Source organism: Syngnathus acus, chromosome 21 (assembly GCF_901709675.1).
Source record: "Syngnathus acus chromosome 21, fSynAcu1.2, whole genome shotgun sequence".
Classification (NCBI taxonomy): Eukaryota; Metazoa; Chordata; class Actinopteri; order Syngnathiformes; family Syngnathidae; genus Syngnathus; species Syngnathus acus.
This window is the reverse complement of record NC_051105.1, coordinates 7,524,891-7,548,907: the sequence shown is the minus strand read 5'-3', so window position 1 is coordinate 7,548,907 and position 24,017 is coordinate 7,524,891. Positions and strand designations below refer to the sequence as shown.

At 41.1% G+C, this 24,017-nt stretch overlaps 2 protein-coding genes across 3 annotated transcripts in view; one reads left to right on the top strand and one right to left on the bottom strand.

The window, feature by feature from the left end:
• Positions 1-2,228: 2,228 nt before the first annotated feature.
• Positions 2,229-6,565, top strand: dct (dopachrome tautomerase). Its single transcript, XM_037239510.1, has 8 exons — positions 2,229-2,692; positions 2,779-3,078; positions 3,406-3,506; positions 3,734-3,900; positions 4,001-4,180; positions 4,254-4,389; positions 4,465-4,666; positions 5,569-6,565. The coding sequence occupies exons 1-8, from the start codon at positions 2,410-2,412 to the stop codon at positions 5,739-5,741; spliced, it is 1,542 nt and encodes a 513-aa protein (XP_037095405.1). The 5' UTR covers positions 2,229-2,409; the 3' UTR covers positions 5,742-6,565.
• Positions 6,566-6,668: 103 nt separating this feature from the next.
• The window catches only part of LOC119115212 (glypican-6-like), a 53,934-nt gene continuing 36,585 nt past the window's right edge, over positions 6,669-24,017 (bottom strand). For both annotated transcript variants that reach the window (XM_037239508.1, XM_037239509.1), the window contains 3 exons: positions 9,294-9,430; positions 8,718-8,893; positions 6,669-8,364 (listed from right to left, as the gene is read on the bottom strand). In XM_037239508.1, the coding sequence (XP_037095403.1) occupies positions 8,159-8,364; positions 8,718-8,893; positions 9,294-9,430 (519 nt within the window). In that variant the 3' untranslated portion in view covers positions 6,669-8,158. The remainder of the gene's footprint in view (positions 8,365-8,717; positions 8,894-9,293; positions 9,431-24,017) is intronic.

Sequence of the window (24,017 nt, the reverse complement as noted above, 5' to 3'; positions counted from 1 at the left end):
ATTTTTCAATAGACAAGATATAATTTTGTGTTTGGAAATCAGTTTTAGCTATTTGTTTTTATGCACGCACACACACGCGCTTTAGCTTCAATTTTACAAAGCCCTAAATGCACAAAGATTTTCTGTTCTTGTATTTCACCTTAACATCTAACTTGAAATGCTGCTTATCTTTAACTTAATTTGATTTGCCTTAAACCTGCACATTGGCTCACATCTTTATCAGTGGCACGGTGAGCCGCAAAACCGTGACCAATCCGAATCATATCACAATCACGGTTGATTTTAACACCTTGAGAGTGTCTTTGCTCTTCCAGACACCTCATAAAAAGCGTAATCAACATTCCAGTTGACTCCGGGCAGGAATTCTTCTAATCCCCATCAGTCCAGTGAAGCTCATGAGGCCTCTTGGGTAAAAGACTCAGCGGTCACAAGAGCTTTTCCCAAGGCGCCATCGTGTTTTGGTATTACTATATCCTGAGATGATGGACTATTTTATGTTGCAATTATTTTTTATGGTTAAAAAAAAAAAGTCAGTAGGAATAGGAAACACAATCAGGAGTGAAGCTGTGACCGTAACCTTTTCTTAACATTAGATTGGTAATTATTGCACTATTGTACAACAGACGCATACAAAAACAAATGATGACATGAGTCGCAATGAAACGTGGGTGGACGTGCGATTGCCTTTACATAAAAGCAATGAGCTCAAACGTCCTAATGATTCTTTCCTTGTTTGTAATTGTGACGCGGTCTAGTCTGCCTTTCTTGCTTTGAATTCCAAATTCTGCGTGAGAGCGTCAGCAATCACAAGGCATGCGGCTGAAATGCAAAGAGTGTGATTGCCGAGAGACAAACTCGGGGTCATACATCTGAGTTATGACCAGACTTTGCTGCTTACATACACCGAAACGTGGTCACAAGTGCGGCAGAAGGGATTCTCAAGAAAGTCTTGTGATGCACATGAGAGAGCATATGCAGAACACTGCCGGATAAAAAATTCAGGATACGATGCTTTGAAATGGAAGGGAATCCACATACAATTGGCTGGTGTTCAAAAACAAGCGTGCAGATAAAACATACATTTCACAATAGATATTTCCTGAAAGAAATGTCGCCTCTTTTTGAGATGCAAACGAGCGTCTGACTCTGCACTTTAAGAAGCTGGATGTTGTGCCATGCACTTGTGTAACGGCTACTCGGTTTCTCGCTACACTGCACCACAAAAACAACATTGCTGAGCTTTCGTCTCGGGATTTTGTCTTTGGGGTGAACCAGCTTTTGTCGGAGGGTGTTAGTGGGTTTGAAATACACTGGTATGTATAGTTTGGAGAAAATCCTTCTGAATTTGAGACATAGTCTAATTGGGGGTGGAGTTGTTTTTTTTCTTTTGGTATTTTGCTGGACAAGGGCAGACAGAAGAGGGTGTTTGAGCCATTGTGCGCCGTTGTGAGAGAACAGAAATTACATTACGCCACCGGCGCTATAATTAGGACTTGCTTTTAGCATGTCTAAAATCTAGTCTAGTTCTGGTCAACAAAATGTCAGATTAAAAAAAATAAAATCAGAACAAAAATTACATTACGCCACCTGCGCCATAATTAGGACCTGCTTTTAGCATGTCTAAAATCTAGTCAAGTTATGGTCAACAAAATGCCAGATTAAAAAAAAATAATAATCCAGTAATCTTTTAAAAATAAAATTCAACATAAACATTTTTTTTTTATATTCCAGAATAAGATTGATTTGCTTCAAATGTATTGATTAGCATATTGATGTATCAAAATATGACAAACAAATGAGTGTGATTCCCAACACATTCGGAAGCTACACGTTAGCGTTCCACCGTCATCAAGAATCACATGCATTGCACCCTTTGCATCATGCACACCCTGTCCGAAAACTGAAAGATTCTTGGAAAAACCTTTCCTGCCCTTGGGTTATCATTACAAAGCTTTGATTGAAAGGACAACAGTTGCTAAGACAATTATCCTGTTATTTTGTGCACTTATGTTAACCCACTTATTGTTTCTAAAACTTTAATCTGATTCATCTTTTTCAGAGAACTTATTGAATACAGTCTTGATAAAGTTCATTAAAGTCTTATGCCTAATGGGGCCTTCAGGCAAACATGTTTCTCAGTCTCGCTTTTCAGCTCGCCAGTCAGGTGATGGTCACAAGACCAACTAGTCTAATCCCACCCAGCTCTACTAAAGCCCCAACAACGAAATAGTGCGGTCCTTAATGTGTGTGAAACCAATTGCAACACAAGATGACTCGACTTTAAGTGCCATTTCCACAAATTTTCTCCGAATCTAATTTGAAGATACACAACCAGGGAGGGAAGCCGGACTCCAGTTGATCGACAAGCAGATTTTTCCCTACGGACTAGAATAAACAAGCGGGTGGAAAATGAAGATTGCTTTACTTTTCAGCCTTTTTTGCTTATTTCTGCAACCCGGTGAGGCTCAGTTCCCTCGAGTGTGCTGCACCGTGGAGGGGATTGTGTCCAAGCGCTGCTGTCCTGCTCTGGGCTCCGATTCTGCAAACATATGCGGCACCCTAACGGGGAGAGGAAACTGCACCGCTGTCCGAGTCGACACCAAACCCTGGGGAGGTCCGTACAGGCTCAGGAATGTCGATGACCGGGAGAGATGGCCCACCAAATTTTTCAACCAGACTTGCAGGTGTAATGGTGAGTCCAATTATTGTATTATATTTATTGATTATTGCAGTAATCAGATCACTCATGATTAAATGAATACTTTTTTGGTGTTTTAGGCAACTTTGCAGGCTATAACTGCGGGCAGTGTAAATTCGGCTGGACGGGACCAAACTGCGACCAGAGGAAAGCTGCCGTCATCCGCAAGGACATCCTGACGCTGAGCTCTGCAGAGCTCCAGGAATTCCTGGATGCCCTGCAACTGGCTAAAACCACCATCCACCCAGATTACATGATTGCCACTCAGCACTGGCTGGGCCTTCTGGGGCCAAATGGAACCGAGCCCCAGTTTGCCAACATCTCCATTTACGATTTCTTTGTGTGGCAACACTACTACTCTGTACGAGATACTCTGCTTGGTGAGTAGTCACTATCATCGTCACATTCCAAATCATTGATTAATTAAAAGGAGCGTCAGACAAGGGAATCTACAAAAGCTGAATAGAAGGCAACTGCTTTTTTTGCTTTGAAAGGCTTGAATGACTATATAAAACAATTAAATGGATTATGCATAAATTACCGCAAATAATCCACTGTTGCTATCAGCCTGTCCTCAGCCGCTATCAATATTTATATAGGTGTCGTTCAAGGTCACAGAACTTTAGGAGCTGTAGTCTGAAAGCTTGAACCTATTCTTTTGCTATGAATAAAATCTGATTTTTCTTTTTTGCTCTATTTCCCCATAGGTCCCGGTCGGCCATTCAAAGCCATTGATTTCTCACACAAAGGACCTGCATTCATCACCTGGCATAGGTATCACCTCCTCAGCTTGGAAAGAGACCTACAGGTACAAAAACATAGTTTTGCTGGAAAAACCCGCCGTGAAAGTTTGGAAAGTTTCCTTATTACATACAAGATGTTTATTTTAAAAATAAAGAAATGGAAGCAACGTATAAAGCAGAAAGGGTTCGGGTTGTGTCAATCTCCCAAATTTGCCTAATGAAGCACACACACAAGCGTCTTGCAAAGGCATGCTAATACCCATAAACCCCTAATTCCCTGTTTTCCCCACAGAGGCTGACTGGCAATGAGAACTTTGCAGTACCTTTCTGGAACTTTGCCACCGGGCAAAACGATTGTGACGTGTGCACAGACGCTCTGCTGGGAGGCCGAAACCCCGACAACCCCTCCCTCATCAGTAGCCAGTCCAGATTCTCTAATTGGGGCGTGGTGTGTAACAGGTATGCACTGAGATCTGCATTCTCGGATTTTTTATTTTAATATCCTACATATTTTTATTATAAATCTGCACCGAGAAACAACGTATTGTGCTCATTGCAGTTTGGATGACTACAATCGTCTGGTGACCCTTTGCAATGGCACCAATGAGGGTTTGATTCAGAGAGGTGTGATGAGAGGAGCTAACGCAACTATGCCCACCATGAGTGACGTTCGCAGCTGCCTGGGTATCCGGGACTTTGACAGCCCTCCATACTTCACCAACTCTTCCTTCAGCTTCAGGTGGACTTTCAAATTAGAGCTTCAGCCACCCGCGACTACACTGCACTCTGTTATCATATGTTTTGATACACAGAAACGCCCTGGAAGGGTATGACAAGCCCGACGGCGAACTGGATGAAACTGTCAACAATCTCCACAACCTGGTCCACGCGTTGCTCAACGGAACCAGCTCTTTGCCCCACTCTGCAGCCAACGACCCCCTCTTCCTGGTCAGAGTCCAATTTCAAAGCGTGCTCAGAAGTCAAACGCTAGGGGGTGTTGAATTCTGACCGCTTGCCTTTTAGGTTCTCCACGCTTTCACTGATGCCATTTTTGATGAGTGGATGAGGAGGTTTGTCCCTTCCAATGCCACCTTCCCGGATGAAATGGCCCCCATCGGTCATAACCGAGACTACAACATGGTTCCGTTCTTCCCTCCGATCACAAATGAAGAGATCTACATACCATCAGAGCAGTTGGGATATTCCTATGCTGTTGACTTTGAAGGTAAGCAAGTGGCCAATGTCAGTTTATTTATCAATTATGCCCATACGATAAAACCTCAAACTTACTGCCACTATGTGTCACACAACTACAAAAATAATCAGTGCAAAGTTGGAAAAGAAAATGAAAAAAAAAAAAAAGTATATGTTCTAGTGGACAGGTGTCAAACTTCATGCCCACAGTACAGATCCTGCAAAAGCTAGCCACATTTTCTTCTGCTCCAAACTAACCACAAAAATAATAAGCAAATGCATGGAGAAGTATTTTTTACTTGCAACCAGTTTTGCAGTGTGAGCAGGCCAAGTCATTGCAACAAACCAAACGCCACAAAATGTTCAATACTATCAAGAATCGTCTCTTATATGCAACCCACATCTATGCAACTCTCTTTTCAAATAAATAGTCATAGAGACATGACGTCACAGCGACCCATATTAGAAATAAGAAGCACTTCCTACCGTGTAAAAATGTTTGCAAAGATGATCCACTTGCACGCACGACTCCTTCCAAAGAAGAAAATATATTTCCGTCATGCTCCTCCAAAGACTCGCTGGTGTTAGCAGCTCCTTGCCAATTGAAGGTGCACCTGTAAACAAACCGCAAATGAATTCCATAAGAAACTGTTCACGGGAAAACTAAAGGGACTAAACAGATGAAAATGAGCGATTAACATGAAGAAATAAACAAATAAAAACATGTTTAACTGTTAACATGTTCAATGTGTATGTACCTGGTCAAGGTGATCGTTTTCTATGACGCAATTCCACGCTTCACATACGTGAACCGGAAACTTTTTCTTTTTTATATATGAATATATGTATACATAGAAATAGAGAGACAATAAAATATAATTTCTGCATTAGATTGTCAATGATCATTTTGTTCTCGTCTTTGCATTCTTTCAGACGCAGGAGGATCAGCAGTGTTTGTGGTGGGATCAACTCTTGGGGGAGTCTTCATCGGGCTCCTGGCGCTCCTCCTTATCTTTGTGCTCTACCTTCGCCAGCGCAGAAACACGGGCTTCGAACCCCTGATAAAAGCGGACTTCACACACAGGAAGTACACGGACGAAGCATAGATCCCTATCACTTTGCAGTAGCAGAAGGAAATGAAACAAGAGGAACATATTAATCGTGTAGAGCCGGGGTGGAGAACCTACGGTCCGGGGGCATATAAACATCCAGCCTGAAATCTAGATCCAACACAAAAATTGAAATGGTCCTTCACAAGGTTCTCAATCCCTGTTGTCAAGTCACATATTTTGAATGAGAAACTTTCACAGTGCAACGCCAAAAGTAGTCACATTAAGAATATTTACAAAAATGTATTCCACTGATTTAATACAAATTGATTTACTTTAGTGTGAAATTTGGATCTGTTAAGTTATAGTACACAAAATATAGGTTAATTGTGCCTTCTGCCATCTAGTGGACAAACAATTAATTGTCACTACATTATCGGCATAAATTGATGAACGGCGATACATTTATTTGTAGTAAATCCTTTTTACGACCTGATGAGCTCTCGCGGCACACTTCATCGTGATGGGGAGTCACTGTTGTAGAAACAATTAAAATCATATAATAAATGAACACTTTATAATGCTTGAAATAAAAATAAAAAAATCACATTAAATTTATGTCATCTATTTAGAAAGAAATGGCTCATTTTATCATTCCGGAGTCATCACAAATGAGAACCTATAGGAATGTTTTTACAAATATTTATTCTTAAGAACAGTACAAAAACACTGAATGCAATCATCCTCTTTAATTAATTGCATTGTAAGGCATATTTGCTCATCCGCTTGAAATCAAAGTCAAGCTGAGTTCATTTGAATGTAACGTCATATAACAACAATGCACTGATGAGAAATAAAAACAGTGACTTGAAGCGTTTCCATCTCTGGATATATTTTTTTCCCCCTCAACCTTTTATTGCAAAAATATGACCATTAAAGGTTTGATGAAACAAAACATGAGAGCACTATTCATTATAAAGAATCTTTTTTTTTTTGAATGACACACTGTACACTTGAAAAGTCCTCGCTGATATGTTCTGAAATGGACGCACACAGAGGCTGCTTTTGGTCGGCCAGGCCCCTCGACACCTTCGACAATCCGCTCTAGTGACTAGACCCATTCAGGCCTGTCCGCTCTGCACTCTCCACGGATTCTCATTTCACAGGTGACTGTGGATCCAGCCTGACTGGGCTGCACACACACACACCAACGTTCAGGCTTCACAAAACACGTTCAGGAGCCCCTTTTCTTTGCATTTTGTTGCACTCTCTCTTTAATAATCCCCTTAGATTCTGCATTATTGTGCTAGTGCAGCTCAAGAAATGGCACAAATAGAAATCAGTAGATGCTCGACATGGGCGTTTGAAGATTCAAATTCAAAACATCGAACCAATGAGCATCTGATGTTAATTTAACATATTCATTCAGTGTCTCGTCACTGAAATATTTCTGTATGGTTGCATGTTTTCCAGAATCATAATAGAAATAGCCTTCAACTTATTCTTATCGCTGGGAATTTCAAACATACAAATTATTGAATAGCAAGATCCATTTACGGTAGATAATAGTTTGCCGGCCTTCAATTTTATTTTTATTTTTTCAGGAGGGGGGCCTTTTATTGAAGAGAGCTTCACTAATAGTGAGCAAACAATTTTCAGCATTTATATTTTTATCGACAGAATGTTTGTACTTTCAATGGCTAGACGCTAACAACAATTAGCCTTGTGGATAAATACAAAATGGCAATGGAGGCACTGCAGCCAAGACTGTCTTCTCTTAAAACAGCTTAATTGGAACAAACAAACAACAAAAGAATGTTTGGAATATTTTGCAGAAGGTTGATGAATGTGTTGCAAGGCAAATGGCAAATGCAAGTATACTACAATTTTCCCTTTTGTATGGCATGAGGACAGACTATATAAAGACATACTTGAAATCCTTTTGAGAATATGATAGGTGAATAAAAAAAACGATTTAAAATGAAAGCAAATTCATTATTAGTGCTGATGATTTCATGGAAATTAAAGTTGCAAGTTAAACTCTGTCACTCCTGCCATTAAATCGTTTGAATCTGATTTAAATGTTACATTGAACACAACTGTACCACTTGAAGTCATCAATAAGCACATTTTTAAAAATGATCTTAAACACACACATATTTTTTTCCTTAACACAAAAAGTCAAAACAATCAAAGTGCGTGCTATTTTCTTCCACTTGGGGGCAGACATTGCTGCCTGACATATATGTGCAAAAAGTTGTTGCCTTTTTTTTTTCCTTGAATAAAAAATAGTTTTAATCTCTCAAGCGGAGATCATGGGGCCGGCTTCAGCGTCGAACAGAGGAACCATGTGAACTATCAAGTCAATAAATGTGCATTCTTTGGGAAAGTGGGAAAATTGATGCATGACTGACTTGACTTGTTCAGTCTGAATCCTGTGTGGAAAAACTCGTCCCCACCTGTTTCCCCCTGCATTATCTCCAATGTATTTGGAGTAGCACAGCCAAGAGGGCCACTATGGTTAAGAGGCTTGAGGGGGGCGCGTGGGATGAACAAGTGCCGTCTACTGGACCCCTCCGGTCGGCTTCCACGCCCGGGGCTTCGGGAGGGGCCACATCTGCCTCTGTGGGGCAGGCCTCTGTGCAGCCACTTCCGCTGCCGGAACCGCTGCCCTCGTCGCCTACGGCGAAACAAACAAATGGATTCCTAATTCAAACTGGCGATTTAGAGAACAAGACAATATGTAATTAAAAAGAAAATGATTTTGTGCATAAAAATAACAAATAGGACTTCATTGCATGCATGCATTTGCGCTAAATAACAAAGTGGTACACTGAGGTCACCTATACACTGCTACATTAGCGTCTCGCGCTAACCACTAGCTTGACTCCAAGTTCCACAGAATGTCTTGTGGTCTATTTATTTTTAATCTATTCTTTTTTTGCTCTTTTGTTTGTTTTTCTGCTTATACTGTAAAATAAGTGGAATCTAAATGACATAAAAAAAGAGAAATGGCGCAAGGTATAAACTCACTGGAGTCCTGAAAGTAGATATCATTGCCATTATAGGCATTTTTCAGCTTGTTTGTCATCACTCGGAGAGCCATGATCTGCTGACGGATGAACGTGTCCGGACGGGTGATGTCCACATTGACCTCGGGGTTGTTTACCTGGTTGGTTAATCCATCCGTTACCACTTCTGGGAAGTACCTTTTGAAGAGGATAAAACACTCAGGATGTTTTTTGTCAAAGCAAGTCAGCTTTTGCAGTAGTCATTTTAAATGTGACTGTTGTGCTCTCTAACACACAAAGAGATCTTGTGAAATTTGACCTAGAAAAAAATAGGAGGCCATTATCTTTTGATGAGTCACCCTCACTCTCATGAGTTGCTTCTTTCTTAGTATGAAGACAAAGCATTTCGAGATGACACAACATTCCATCCAGTCAATAAAAAAATAATACAGTTTCAAACATCTGACACACTACAGTGGCTTCTTTGATAAAGCAGCAGAGGATTGTTGTTTGATTCCATTACTTTTTTTTCTGCTTGTCAGAACACCATTTGTTCCCCTCGGAAAGAGAAGATAGGTCAGTCAACTGGACTTTTTACCTCCCCTTGGTGTGTCCATTCCAGCACTGATCATCAGAAGCATTCCCAACAGAAAGCCTGGTGTCCACACACATCTCCTCAGGCAGGTTGGACCAAAATCTCTTGGACTGCTTGAGTTTCTCTTTTATGTCAACAACCTAAGCAGAAAGAATAAAAAGTAAAGCATTTAGTGAGGCCATTGAGAACATTACACATCGTCACGTCTACCTAATGCGCCCCTTTGGAACCTTAAATGAGCTTGTACGATAATACTAAAATTTGGGTTGCATTTGTGGTCACCGTTAACCTTTAAAGCTTGGTATCATTGGCTGCCCCAACTTTTTCAGACGAAGACCCCAAAGACCAGATAAAGCTCCAAAATAGACCTGATTACTATTCCACCGTCAAACAGTCCAGGGCCTTTTTTTTTTAAGCCTCTGTATTAGAACAGGCAGGATAGCAGGAATGACAACGCCCCCAACCCGAAGGCTCAATATTCTTTCAGATCTCACTTTATTATGCGCTTTCTGACTTGAGCGTGTTCAACTCCAAACTTTCATCGAGCATGCAAATGGTGACATATTTCGCCAGAGTTGAGGAGAGTGTCTGATAAAGGCGGGCTGGCCCCATAATTTTTGTGTATGTGTGTGTGTGTGCCCGGTTTACAGGTTGGCTTGTGAAATTGCGGTGAACCTGAGCAGAACATGAAAGGTGCTGTGCTGAGCGCGCCACGCCGCTGTGGGCCTCGGCGGCGCTTTTGATGTGTTAATCCTGTCACACTGATGCCAAGGCACCTCAGCCGCTCCGATGCTGCCCAGAGGGTCACCGCAGACGCACTGTGCTGCCACAGATTGACGATGAGGCGATGTTGGACTAAAAACCTTTGCACGTTCAAGATTAGCTTAACGTCACTCGACATCTGCAGGGTCCGTGAAAAAGATGTGGATTGAACCCGGAGTGAAAAAGTTATATTTTAATGATGCAAATATGCAGAAATATGTGAACTAAGACTCGACTTGGGATGTCTTGGCTTATTGTTGCTTCGTTTTGATGATTGGGCCTCGATCTGCAGAAGCGTAAACAGTCTAAATACTTAATGGGAATACTATTAATGTATTCTGTTTTAATTTGCTGCTGAAAATAAGTAGGTTGGAAGCTTTTAATACAAATTATTTAAAATTATAAAGGTTAAAGCATGATAAGGATAGATTTTATTGTATTTCAGCAGCTCATTATTTCAAAGTTGCTTCTTTCAAATTTCTCACTCTTCTTTACATATTTGAAGTCAGATTAAGTGGCAAATAAATCATGTGCTGAGGGGAAACGCTTATCCATTTGATGATTAATGGAGATCATTTAAACGGGAGGGAAAATATTTTCACACAACAATAAAGCCGCTTCTGGGAAAGGTCAGCCTACCCTCTCCCTCTTGCGTTCACATTGCCCATAAATAAATAAGTAAAATATGGTTGACTGGCTGCAACTACTGTCAACGTCCACTAGATATCACTGTGTCCTAGCGGAAGACTTATTTAAGAAGGAACGTACTGAAGTCTTTCTTTTTCTCTTCAAAATACATGGCAACATATCAAATTAGAGCATTCCGTTTTGCACCTTTTGTACAAAGTCAGCTGGAATCGGCTCCAGCTCACCCGCAACCCGAAATCTCGGGTTCCTAAGGCTCAAACACTGAAAGGTTTCCGTCACTGAAACAAAGATTGAAATCATAAATGCTATGAGGAGTTTAGTTCAAAGGCAGTGATTGACAGTAGTTATATACAATTCAAGCTCTCGCTACCGCTTTGAGGGAAGAAAAAGTGCAGCAAGCCCGTATCTACGACTCCATTGTATCTTGTGATCGTTCTCTCTCCTTGCTTTTCTCAGCAGCCTTTTGTTTAAGTGAAGGCGAAAGTATCGCCGCTTCACGGCCTGTGATCTTCCACTAAAAAGCTTCTTATTCTAAGAAGTATCGCTCTGCCTCTCTCAGAAAGTGGGGCATGGGTGTTGCATCACTAATAAAAGTAGCCTGTTCTTTAGCATGGCTTCTTTCCTCAAACGATAGGAGACAAGATGTACAAAACCACATTCCAAAGATTCGTTCAGCAGGAAACACAACTTAAAAGTTGCTTGTTAAGTTTTAGCGCTGAGGTGGCTTAAACTTGCCACGATTCAAACTGTCATTCTCCTCAATGTACTGGAAGTACAGAAGAGTATTTATTTACATACTGTATTACACATGGGGAAGTGTTTGAGGAGAATAATTAATTACGGGGGGGGAAAAACAGCATGAGCCAATGAGATAATTGTGTTTGGATTCTTAGAGTGGGCGTGTTGTGTGCAGATGCTCCACAGCCTTTCTTCCAATATTTGTCATACAAACACACGTACACACATCAGTCATTGTGGATTTCTGCGTGTGAGGCGACAGCTCGGCACTGATACCCGACAGCTTTCCTGTGCCCTTTTCAGATAGCTGACTCTCAAGTAAAAGTATTTTAAGAAACACCTTCTAGTCAATTAAGCATTATCAGAGTCTATGCGTCCAGTTTTGTAGGAACAATTTGAAGGGGATGCCCTTTTCTTGAAGTAGCATGTTGCATAAAGCAAGGTCCATTAATGCTTGGATGCATGCTCGAATGAGTTTAATGTGTGAGAATTGAACAGCTAACAGTTCCAATCGCTGGTAGTCATGTGGATGACTGATCACAAGTGATGTTTCTAAAAAGGCTAAGCACTATTATTGGTTTTATTTTGTCTAAGGCAGGGGTGTCCAACTCATTTTTTTCGCGGGCCGCATTGTAGTCATAGCTTCTTTCGGAGGGCCATTATGACTGTCAACCCAAATAAATGTATGAGCACCTTATATTATATACAGTAAAAGCTACAAAACAAACTGTCAAATAACTCGTTTTCAAATCAGACAAGTAAAAACTGGTCAAATATAAAAAAAAAAAGATATTATTAAAAGTGAAGACAATTTTCAATTCTAGTATTGACACACAAATTTGGTGCACAATTTGTCTTCGCGGGCCACATAAAATGATGTGGCGGGCTGTATCTGGCCCCCGGGCCTTGAGTTTGACACCTGTGGTCTAAGGAGTACAGAGAATGAGCTGCATTATATCGTCGTACTCTGAGAGGAACTGTGGCACTGCATGAGGAAGTCTTGAGTGGCAGGGGTTTAAGGTGGAGTGCATCAGGGCTCAGCTCTGAGCCCCTTCGTTTTCACGATAGTGATGAATAATAAGGTTAGATCATGATTCTGCCTGGTACACAAAGATAATTGGGCTTTTTTTCTGGGGTACCAGACAGAAGAGTACAGTCTGGTAATCTTGCGTTGAGCCAAACAGGCAGTTGTATGTCGACTATACCGCGTACGTATATCGTCTAGCCATAATTCATCGGCGAATTACATCTTGTCATGCTGCTATGATGTCACACTGTTGACGTAGTTGACCCAGCTGTGTGCCTCCTACCTACGCAACCCGCGGTGGTAGCCTGATCGGGATTTATGGATCTGAACCGCACTGCGGTGAACCCAAGTGAACTGGTAGAAACGGGACTTAAGGCTATCTGACGAAAACTTGACGCATGACCCTTGGAGTTTCTCCTTCAAAGAGTGACTCCATCTGGCATTCTGCCTCTTTCAGCGTCTACTTAAATAGCCATTTATCTAGGGATGTCCTGCCTGCCTGACACTGACTTTCTACTGCGGCGGCCAGTTGGAGCTAAATTAGTGCGTGTTCCTTTTAATCACAGAGTCCGCAGCAGGCCTCTCCACCAAAACCACGAGGGGCAGACGACTCCTCGATGGACTTGTTTTCACTGGCAACCGCTACGGCATTCTGCGTTAAAATAGTTTTCCTTTTGATACGCGTTTGCAGTGTTCTTCCTGCGTCTCAATTACAGAGGTCAGCGAGTAAGGCGGAGTTCATACCAGACCCCCGGCCAGGCCTCGAGGCTGACCAGCGACCGCTCTGAGGAGAGATGGAATAGTTTCTCACAGGCCACGGTCAGAATAGCTTTGCTTTCTCATCAGATTCCTGATCAATTTTGGTCCAGACAATGAATCTCCTTCTCGGCTATAAGATCTCCGAGCGCAAATTGACTTTGACGTGTTGTGAGACCTTGAGATTGTCAGCCGTCCAGTCTTGTATTATCTCGTTCTCCTTGTTGTTCCAAGACTACAAAATAGCAGCTTCCAGGCCAGAGCTGCTATTTTATATGTAAGCTGATATGCAAATAAAACAAGCGGGAGTATTATTTTGGGTATAATACTATCTTTGGTTATTTTGTGCCACTTTTCAGCAGTTCAAATCTAGTTCTCGGTTTCCAGCTCAGTTGGTACGTTATAAAAAGAAAATCTACTAGTAGAGGAAGAAAAGAAGTTAAGCTACTTTTTAGCTTCTCTTGGCAACTCAGTTGCGCTTGCCAACTCTAATCATTTTAGTTTTTTGCAATAAATGACTTGTGAGATACATTACGCAAACACAATCATTTGCTCCTTTATTTGTGTCGAGTGACACAAGCTTCAGGCCACTTCCTAATCGACTATGATTCCATTTCATGTCACAATCAGTGTAACTGATTAATTTGGAAGTCAGCTAACCGCAACATGATTCGGAAATTGTCCAATGGTGCAAATATGAGTATGAATGCTTATTTGTCTATATGTTTGTACCCCACCTCTTACATAAGTCAGCTGGGATGCCATCCAGCTCATCCGTGACCCTAATTACTACAGCAAATAGATGGATGGATGGATGGATGGATGGATGGATGGATGGATGGATGGATGGATGGATGGATGGATGGATGGATGGATGGATGGATGGATGGATGGAAGAAAGTCGGCCAGCATCACGGAACGGATTGTGTTGGGGTTTGGGGGTTCCACCAAGAAGAAATCTCAACTTGTACTGGATGAAATGGTTTGCAGCAATCACGACCTGAGTAGAAAGCGAATGGACTGAAATGATCCCTCGTGATGATGTTCTGCTTGCTTTTTGGGGCCTTGCTCTCAATGGCCTCCCTCTCTAAAGCGACTTCAGCAGGTAAGTAGACCGCACAGAGACGCTGGCCAATCAATATCAGTCAACACCAACTCCCCAGTGTGACTTTACCAGCTTGAACACCATGAAAGCCGCCATTAAGAAATTGCGTTTTATGGATGCCATCTTGACGCAAAGGCTTCTGCTCTATATCACAACAACACTTAGCTGCAAGCCTTAAACTTCCCTCTCATTTTTCATGCCATTTCTAATCTGCCACGGTGAAAGACTACAAACACAATTTAACACGGAGAACTCAACAAAGCTCCTGCCTGAGCAGGACATTCCTCCTTCTAATAGCTCCCGCTGACAGTGGTGACAATGACAGTCTTGTGTTAGAGCTCCGCCTCCTGGGAATGGACACTTGACAAACTGAGGGTTAGTTTTTTTTTTCTTATTTTACATTCTTATTACATTATTTTACATACTAAGTGTAGACTGAGTTTTTTTTTCAAACCAACATAATGTCTGCATCTCAGCAAAACATCTAAAAGTAAATGATAGATTCAATTGATGCTTTTTTAACTAATGCATATTTATCACTTGTCACACAATGTGATCAAAAACTGCTGCCTCAAAGAAAGTGCGCACAGAATGAAATCAGCTGCCGCGCAGTCACCGACTTCGCTGTCAAATTCGCTCTCCATCCAATAATAATATTGAACGGTATTGTCACACCCTTGAGACATAACATTATTTTCAACTCTAAAGTGCGTTGCTGAAAATGAATCACCGTGCCCTTAATTTAATGCGACGGCAAAGCTGTGTTGAAATGCACAAAAAAGGAAAAAAAAAAAAGTTGGTTCCAAAAATAGACGACGACTAACGCGACTAACATGTCTTTGCTCTGACTGGAATTTGATTAGGATTAGCACACTGCACCCTGGATTAGGAAAAAACCCTATACTGACGGCTTGCTTAAAACGGGACACTATCATTGAAGTGGAAAATACACAAGCAAGTCTATTTATTCTTATTAAAATGAGAAAATGTGTCAGAACCACTCTTATGTCAATAATTAGTCCTCACTTGAAAATCTGTTAGGGATCTTAAGCAGAGCTGCAGTGTTGTTCGACTCAGAGAGCAGACAAATACTTTGTCATCATAACCTCAGCAAACGTCCTCAAAATATGATCACAGTGCGATTGATCATGTTTTGGAAGGCACATTGAAGCGTTTTTTTCCTCTTTATGTTGTATTACATGCTGTCAGTGTAGGTCATATTCCAAATTGTGTTTTACATAGTACAGCCTGAAACTATTCGTTAAATCCCGTGAATTGTGTTTTACATAGTACAGCCTCAAACTATTCGTTAAGTCCCGTGACAGTGAGCCCGTATGGCCAGAACAGTTCATCACTGTGAGAAAAATGTATCACGGTACCGTCCTGCGGGGAGGAAATAAAAATGACAGAATATTGATGAAACGGTGGTGAGTTCGCACTTGTGACTCGCCTGGGGCTATGACAGCGGAAGTTTGAACAAGAGGGATGATTAAAGGGAAGAGATGCTCCGCCGAGAACGGAGCCGTCATCAATGGGGCCACGTGGCGGGAGCTCCCCTGTGAAGAAGCCGGCCTGGAGTGTTCAAGGGCCAACGCGCCTCATTAGCACAATGACGAGTATGAATGAGCTACATGCCGGACAATGTAGGTGCAGAATATGGAGACAATAGCATGACCGACCTCGCAGTCACCATGTGTAGTTTGAAACCCTAGTTTGAAACCTTAACCCTAGTTTGAAACCCTGACTTTAGCTTTAATGCTAATGACTATTTTTCAGCAATGAGCGATAATGCAATTGCTGAAAATGTCAACTTCTTTGGCCTATGAAAGAGTTCTGCTGGGATTTCTGCAAATGGCAAATATTGTTTTGCTCTGCTGTGCATTTTTGTTTGAGTCACACCTTCCCGTATGATCAGATTATCTTTTAGTCGGGTCAGTTTGAGTTACAAAGACGGATGTTGTTTGCTTATGCACTGGCGGAGCTAGCATTTTTTCCTTGGGGGGGTGGGGGGCAAAGGATATGTCAGGGACTTTTCAAAAAGCAGATAAAGATTTGCAAATGTATTGAAGTGCTGTAGAATAGCGCCATCTGCTGGTGATGAGTACTTGATGTAACATTTTATTTGCCTCAAGTATCAGTGGCGGGTATCGGCACCCTCCACAAATTCCAGTACCTCAAAATATGGTTGGTATCATTACTCGACCACATAATGTCCTTTTTTTTTTATTGTTATGAAATTTTTTTTTAAAATTGAGCAACCAAAGATTCAGCTGCAAATCTTTTCACTCAAAAACTGTGTATACCTGTCTGATGTATGTGTTGGCTAGGAAAAAGGAAGTGTGTGCATATTTGACATCCTTGAGTCTCTTTGTACTTACTGTATTTCATAGTTTGACTGAAATGAATAGTTGTAAAAGCATTTTCAGTCCTTGCCCATGTGTCATCATAATGATTTTTGCCTTGCTGCGTCTCTATTCTTGACTAAATGTCACAGCGCATTTACGAAGAGCCGCAGGAATTGTGTTTACCGACGCTCACCTCTCATGCATCTTTGAATGAACACATTTCTAAAGTTCCATTAAATGCCAGGGCACTGTGTGGATTGCAGAACAATACAGCATGGATGAAGTGAAACTACCAGCGAGGTTGAGAACAGCAGCGCACATTCTGAACTAGCCGCCAGACAAACACAAAGTACATTTTGTCAAACAACCATTCACAGTGACATTCACACCTCGAGACAATTTAGTTTTTAATTAGCTGCACATAAAATGTTTTTAGAGGGTGCACAAAAGCCATCCAAACATTTTTACAAACATGCAAAGCCTGATTTGAGGTCAAACATGCTAACTGGAACTGTTCTAAGTTGAATATAAAGACAAATCAATAGAGTTATTGATTTGACAATAGGACACTAGGAGCTCAGAATTGTTTAAAAATAGCAACCCAGAATTCAGCTATATTGTGTTGGGTATGATGCAAAATTAATAGTCTTTTTATTTTTATTTTTAAGACAATCATCAAGGGAAATTTGCTGAAAATCTTTATTGTGAGCGGGTGATAAGGAACGAGCTGCGTATCATTTAAAAATTTTGGAGGGGTTCCAAATAATATCTAACAAACCCTTTTACTGGGAAAAGTTTGGGTTAGGTTTGTGCATTTACAAAAAAAAAGATGTGTACAGCTCTTTTGGAATAGGAAGGACAAAGTTGAGTGACTTTTTTTACTGGAAGGCACTCTATCATAGAAATTATATTACATCATGAAATTCCTTGGGGGTAAATGCTGTGAAGCAATAAACTACGGTTTTATTATGTTGGGCTTCGGAACATTTTTGGCTCCGGGACACCTTACAAGGGAGATTTTTTTTTTCTTCCAAGGACCACCTCTGCATGCATACCTCTGAATGCCATCAAAATTAAAAGCTTCACAATTGAGGCTAATTATTTTTGAGGATACTTTGACCTCCGTTTGAGAACTTCTGGTTAGATTTATATGCGCTTTGAGTGTGGGGTCATTGATTCTCGGTCCCTAAGGTGCTAACTCGTGCACACCTGGGTGCAACGATCAAGAGCAGCAAGCTGATTGGTTAATTTGAGAGCACTTATATAGAGGCAGCATATTGACAACTGCAGCAAGTTCAGTAAAAAGAATCCAGTGACCATGGCTTACGACTTGTGTGTGATGTAATGTTACTTTTTATTTTTCTGATGTTTTTTTTTTTTTTTCCCTCTGATGACATATTGTTCTGTATTTTCTGTCTCCAGGGTGCTTGTGCTCTGGCTGTTAGCGTTTGCACAGCACGCCAAGGGTAAGTGCCTGTGAATTTGTGTATCCACAAAACCATTGTTACTTTTATTTCCTCTCTGTAGGAGGTGGTTCATCACATGGAGACTTTGCTCCTCCAGAGTTGGATGGGAATTCCCTTGGAAGCCAAGTAAACGATTGGGATCCACAGCAATACAGTCAACAACTTGAGTTAACGGACCCTGAGCGAAGCGGTTGCCCGAGTTGCGTTTGCCAGCCGTGCGACCCCCTCCCATGCCTTCGTCCTCACTGTGTGCCGATCTTTAGTCCTTGCCCTTGTCTTTCAAATTGTTGTCGGCGTGGGTGTAGTTGGAATTCTTGGTAGGCTCCGCTATAGCTGAACAAGTAAGTAATAAATTTAAGTTTGGTCAGTTTGTTGAACGCTGCAAGGTAACTTCATAAACTTTTATGCTTTCAGGTTATCATCCACTGGTGTCCACTTCCATGGCTGGAACTGTAATAAATTTGTTTAACTGAATCTCCATTTATTTTTAATTCTGTTCATTGGATTTTTTTTTTTACACAAGATAAAGGTTCACTGGTTATTTAAAAAATGATAAAGGAATTCAAAGCATTTGACTGCTGCTGGATTCAGGGATCCTAATCTCAAACATTGCCAGACTTCATTGAGTAAACATTGACTAGGGCAGCTAGAGGTCAAAGGACTTGAACTGATTCCATTTTGCTCTGTATCTTGACTGCCTTGTTGGCTAGCATTCAAAATCGATGTGATTCTTATGTGAACCCCTATGGGCAGGTCAGGTCTTTTGTTGTAGTGACCTGCTCAACTGGTATTTGCACTGAATGTGCATTAGCTGGGAGGTAAAAGTGGAGACTTGAAAGAAAATAACAGATGGGAGTTGCTGGATTGACTAAAATACACTGAAAGCTTTTTGCTTCAAACTGGTGGGTTTTGATTTGACTCTTGTAAATTCTAAACCTAAGTATGCTGACCTGTGCAATCTTACTTTTTCAAGCGGTTACTTGCGTTGTCGCAATCAGCACAACATGCCAATGTTAAATTTCTAAACAATTTGCCTATGGATGCTTAGTAAAGATGGTGCTTTGTAGCCAAATTGGTACTCCAATTTTAGGTTGGCGTATGCTTTGTCATACTGTACTAAAGTATATTACACCCTCCTAAAAATGTCTTTCAACCTTTGTCCCAAAACAAAAATGCTTAATGAAAATGTCCAAATGTAACCGACTGTCTGATACTTCACGTGGTAAATAAAACACCAACTCACAGGTGGCTAGCCCAGAATAGGAAGCAATGACTTCCCCCATTCGGAAAGTCATTCTCATTTCTATGGAAGCGGAGGTAATGCCTTGAAATAAAACTTCCTTACAGAGGAAACTGCGAACATTAAACACCGCACTCGCCACATGTGCGCTCATAGACCAGTTATTTTACGTGGTCTATGAAGAAGCATGTTAGAATCTTTGGAATCTACATAATTACACGGCTCGCTAGGTGCAACAACTTGGCGAGAACTGAGCTGTGGACAGCGACGGGCTCACTTCCATTAAACTGGATCCAGTACAAGAATTTCCCAGTGGCTTGACGCAGCATTATATTTCTGGGCTGCAGCTTATAATGTCAGGTTCAAGATGTTTGGGAAAGGAGTGGCTGGGTTCTTTTTCTTAGCCTGACTTCACAAACCACATTCGGATGTTTTATTCTGTTTCCCGCTGAGCACGGCGGGGAGAAAGAAAGCGAGAAGCGAGAGGAGTAGCAAATTTAACGCAACGTTAAGTTATCTACATCAAGACATGCTGCACTTGAGCTTTGAACAGGAGTGTTGCATGCAGCACAGAAAACTCAACAGCTAAATCATGACTATATACAGTAAGAACAAAAACGGAGCCCAAACAAGCACACGTCATAAAAATCATTTATTAGCTAGGAAGGCCATAGTAGCACAAAATAAAGGCAAACCATGCAGAAAACTGAGACGAAAGCTCAAGTGTTGCCGTGAGGAAGATAGTGATTCAATGTGCCGCCACCTTATTGCATGGAGAGAGCTAAACAAAAAAACTTCCGCCTTTGGACTCAAATCTAAAACATACTTTATTAATCCCTGAGGGAAATTAAAGGTGGCTGACTTTTGTTTTTGTGGTTCTGAAAGGATGCGTGCTGTCTCTATGGTTATGGTTAGGGTTAGAGTTAGGGTTATGGCTACCATGCCCAGACAGTCTGGCCTTTTTTTGCATCGTGGTTCGTGAACAGGTTTTTCCAAACCCAAAAGCCCCAGTTCCAAAAGTATTGTGACTAATGGTGACAGAAGTGGGACAGTTTGCGGTAGGGTCAAGAAAATGCTAAAGGTTTTGGTCAGTGTACATTTTTTTTAACGAAGCAGAACCAAGTTCAAATTGGATTTGAAAGTTCTATTCATCCGAGTTCTTCCTTAAGGCCATCGTGATGTGTTACTTTACATAACTTACTTTAACCTCCGAGATCACACTACTAGCCTGATTTAGCTAAACTAGTTTGTTTCTCAGGTCTGGCATCTAAGTTCATAAGCGGCTAATTAAAAAAAAAAACTTTCCTTCAAATTATTGTATCATTTAAGCGGGATGACAGATTTCTAGAAATCATAAGTCAATAAAAAATATTCGTACACTTCTGTTTTTGGACTTTACCACCCTTTGGCTTGAATCTCCTTATTTTGTGCAACACTACAGAACAGTACAAGTATATAGTGAATATTTATTTTGACTAGAGGCCAGGTAAAAGTGCAATCTCAGGGGTTCATGTGCGTGGTTGGATAATGCTGAGGGTAACACGTGTTTTCTATTTTTCAACACAAAGCATCTGGTGAGGGTGGGTGGCGGTGGCATCAGGGGTTAGTAACTTCATTTTAATGGGGCCTGGCAGAAAAACGCAGTGACAGCGAAGGAAGTTCTGTCGGAGATAAAGTTTTATCTATTTACTGGAAGCAAAACCATTCGGGTCTTGAGAAGAAAAAACGGAAAGACGCAGAAAAGGGACTCACTGTGTTTGTCTTGTTAATCTTCACATCTACCGAGCGAACCCACGTCATTTTTTTTTGTTTGGCAGCATGTGCCTCCTTTGAATTGTCTGTTTTGAGTTTCAAATTGCGGTGGCGAGCTTGGACAAACCTTGTGGTGTGTGCCTAAATATACGGTGGATACCCGCTGTTGATTGTTTACCGACAATGTGAGCCTCATCTAGCGGTCCAAAAAATGTTTAACATGGCAAAGCATGGCACGGAGGCGAGTGCAGAAAGACAGCAGTAAATTATATCTTTACAAAAAAAAGGAGCTATAATTTGTCTGCAATGATAGCTTTTACAATTGGTGTGAGGTCACAATAATCAAGCACTGGACCATTCTCGTAAACACTTAAAAAAAATAAAAAAATACAAAGGGAGAATAATGCCAACATGGATTATTATTATTATCATTACAAATACACTGGAACCTCCAAAATTGAGTCAGTGTAAGACTTTGTGGGAATCGAAACAATGTTTTGTCTTCTTGGCTTTTTGTAATGTCATTCGAAAGAAATTGTGTTGTGATGAATAGAGCTGTACATTTAGGACATTGTGCATGAAGCTGTCCCCACAAATGAAAAAGGTTTTATCATCTTTAAAGGTGCATGCTTTTCTTTTGGTAAGTGTTTGGGAATTTGAACTTTGAGGTCAAGCAGCATCTCAAATTTGTGACACCTTCTTTGTGAAAGTTATTTGAATATATTGAGGACAAATTATTTAAAGGCTAAAGTGGTAATAATTTATTTGATTAAAAAAAAAAGAATCTGAAGTCTATCGACTTTTTGTGTCACCCTTGTAGAGCCGGCAGACAGTGTATTGCACAAAAGGACACAAAAGTCTTTTAAAACTTGTAACAATTGCTAAATTAAACACTTCTCTCCTTATCTACAACGTGGCTCTGAATTTAACAGTCTATTGTGCCTTTATCGCAGCTTAGAAGTTTCATGATCACCATTCCTCGGAGGGGGGTGTGCTCTGACAGAATGTCAGGCAATTAAAGCATTGTGGCTCATTGAGCTGGAGGTGGACACCGCTGCTCCCCCCCCACCCATCCCTTCACTAAAAAAAAAAAAAAAACATATGGCTGTACATCCACACAAGACATTCTTATCAAAGGGCAAGTTAAACTCTTGTCAACATTTCACAAGGCGGAACAGCATCACCGTCCTGGGTAATTATGGAGCGTTGGTGCGTATAGGAGGACGGCGCGAGGGAAAACAAAGATGAGCTTTACACATGGAATCCATTTCTACCTCTGATGCAAAGGAAGATGTACAAATTCTGCTACGCTAATGATTGCACAAAAAGCATCTGCTGCACCGTGTGACACGTAATTCTATTTGTAACCGAGAAAAAGCCACACAAAACAATAACAGGATGTCATATTGTCTTCAAAGAGCCTCAACTGGCACTGTAATTCAACTTCTTTTCCTTTTATGTCGCGCATGAAAAAAAGAATGTCCCGGTAAAACCTTTCAACCATAGCAGTTGCACACTGAATAAAATATGCTGTATTTTAATAGGAAAGAGATTCAATGCAAAAAGAAAGCTGCAGAGTACCTTTCAATTTTTGTTACAGGTCATTGTACTTTCAGTCACTACATGGGACGAGTTCCCCTTAATGACAACTTTTATTTGTCAAATTCACCGGTTCATGAATAGGATAGCTTCTCACTATGGTAATATTATTAGTTGTTTTTCACAGAGAATAAATATGTCCCTGAGTATTTTTATATTGATTGTCTTTGTGTGCTGCTGCACCATTTGTGTTCAAATATCCATCCAACACCGCTACATAGATGCTAATTATATTTGCGAGATTGACACTAATTGTGAAGTGAGTTGAGTCACTTGCCACCAAAACTGACACCTACAAAGGTCCTGGACAGGAAGTCGTTTTGGCAAAGTGGCAGCAATAGAAATATAAATGTGAAGTCGTCCACTCTGTGACTTTGGGGACAGTTTCAAGTATATCCTAACTTTGCATGAACGTCCTTGCTGTTATTGGCGGTAACGTTTCACTGTTTAATATTTAGCAGCTGGAGGTAAGCCACCGGAGTGAGTTCACAGCAGATGTGCATGGTATTTCAAATATGACCTCAAACACCTCCGCCAACATTAAAAACAATTCTGGCATCATTAACGAACTTCAATATTTTTCACGATATGACTCACTACAAAGATGAAGGTCGTGTTTGATGGCGTGAACATAACTGTCGCCCCTGATATGATGCTACGACAACACTATGGCTTTTAGGCCGATTTCATCACTGTGTTGATGTGTCACCTATAGTTTGGCAGCCTTGGCTGTGCTATTTTCTGCATGTTCAGCGGTGTACTTCGCGTATATGACACATTCCTTGTCTGTTTCTGCAATTCCTTGTCTGAATGCCGGCTGATTATTCATGAGCGGCCCCCGCGTGCCTGCCTGGCCGCCGGCCCGCATCGTTGTACCATTAGAGCAGATGCTGGCCGCAGCGCTTTGTCAGACCAGGTCACCTCCTGATTTGTTGTCCGTGCTATTACTAACATTGGACAGGGGATATTTCCAGAATAGATAGGTTAATTGAGAAAGGTATGTGCTGAGGGATCGTCACCACCTGAGGACACGCCGGCATATGGTCGACACATCCGCGATGACTTAATGACTTTGTTGTAATGGAATAAAGTTTAAAGGCTGACACTGTACTTTAAGTTCATATGAACTGCTGCCGCTAGTAATAAAAGCCAAATCCTTTTTCATAGGCGTTTGGAAATTATGTTTTATTAATGTTTTGTAGAGTTCTAAACAAAAGTAGGAAAAGTAGGTTGTATGGGCATAAGAATTTATTTCATCAGTTACAAAACGATGCCAATTGCATGGATTC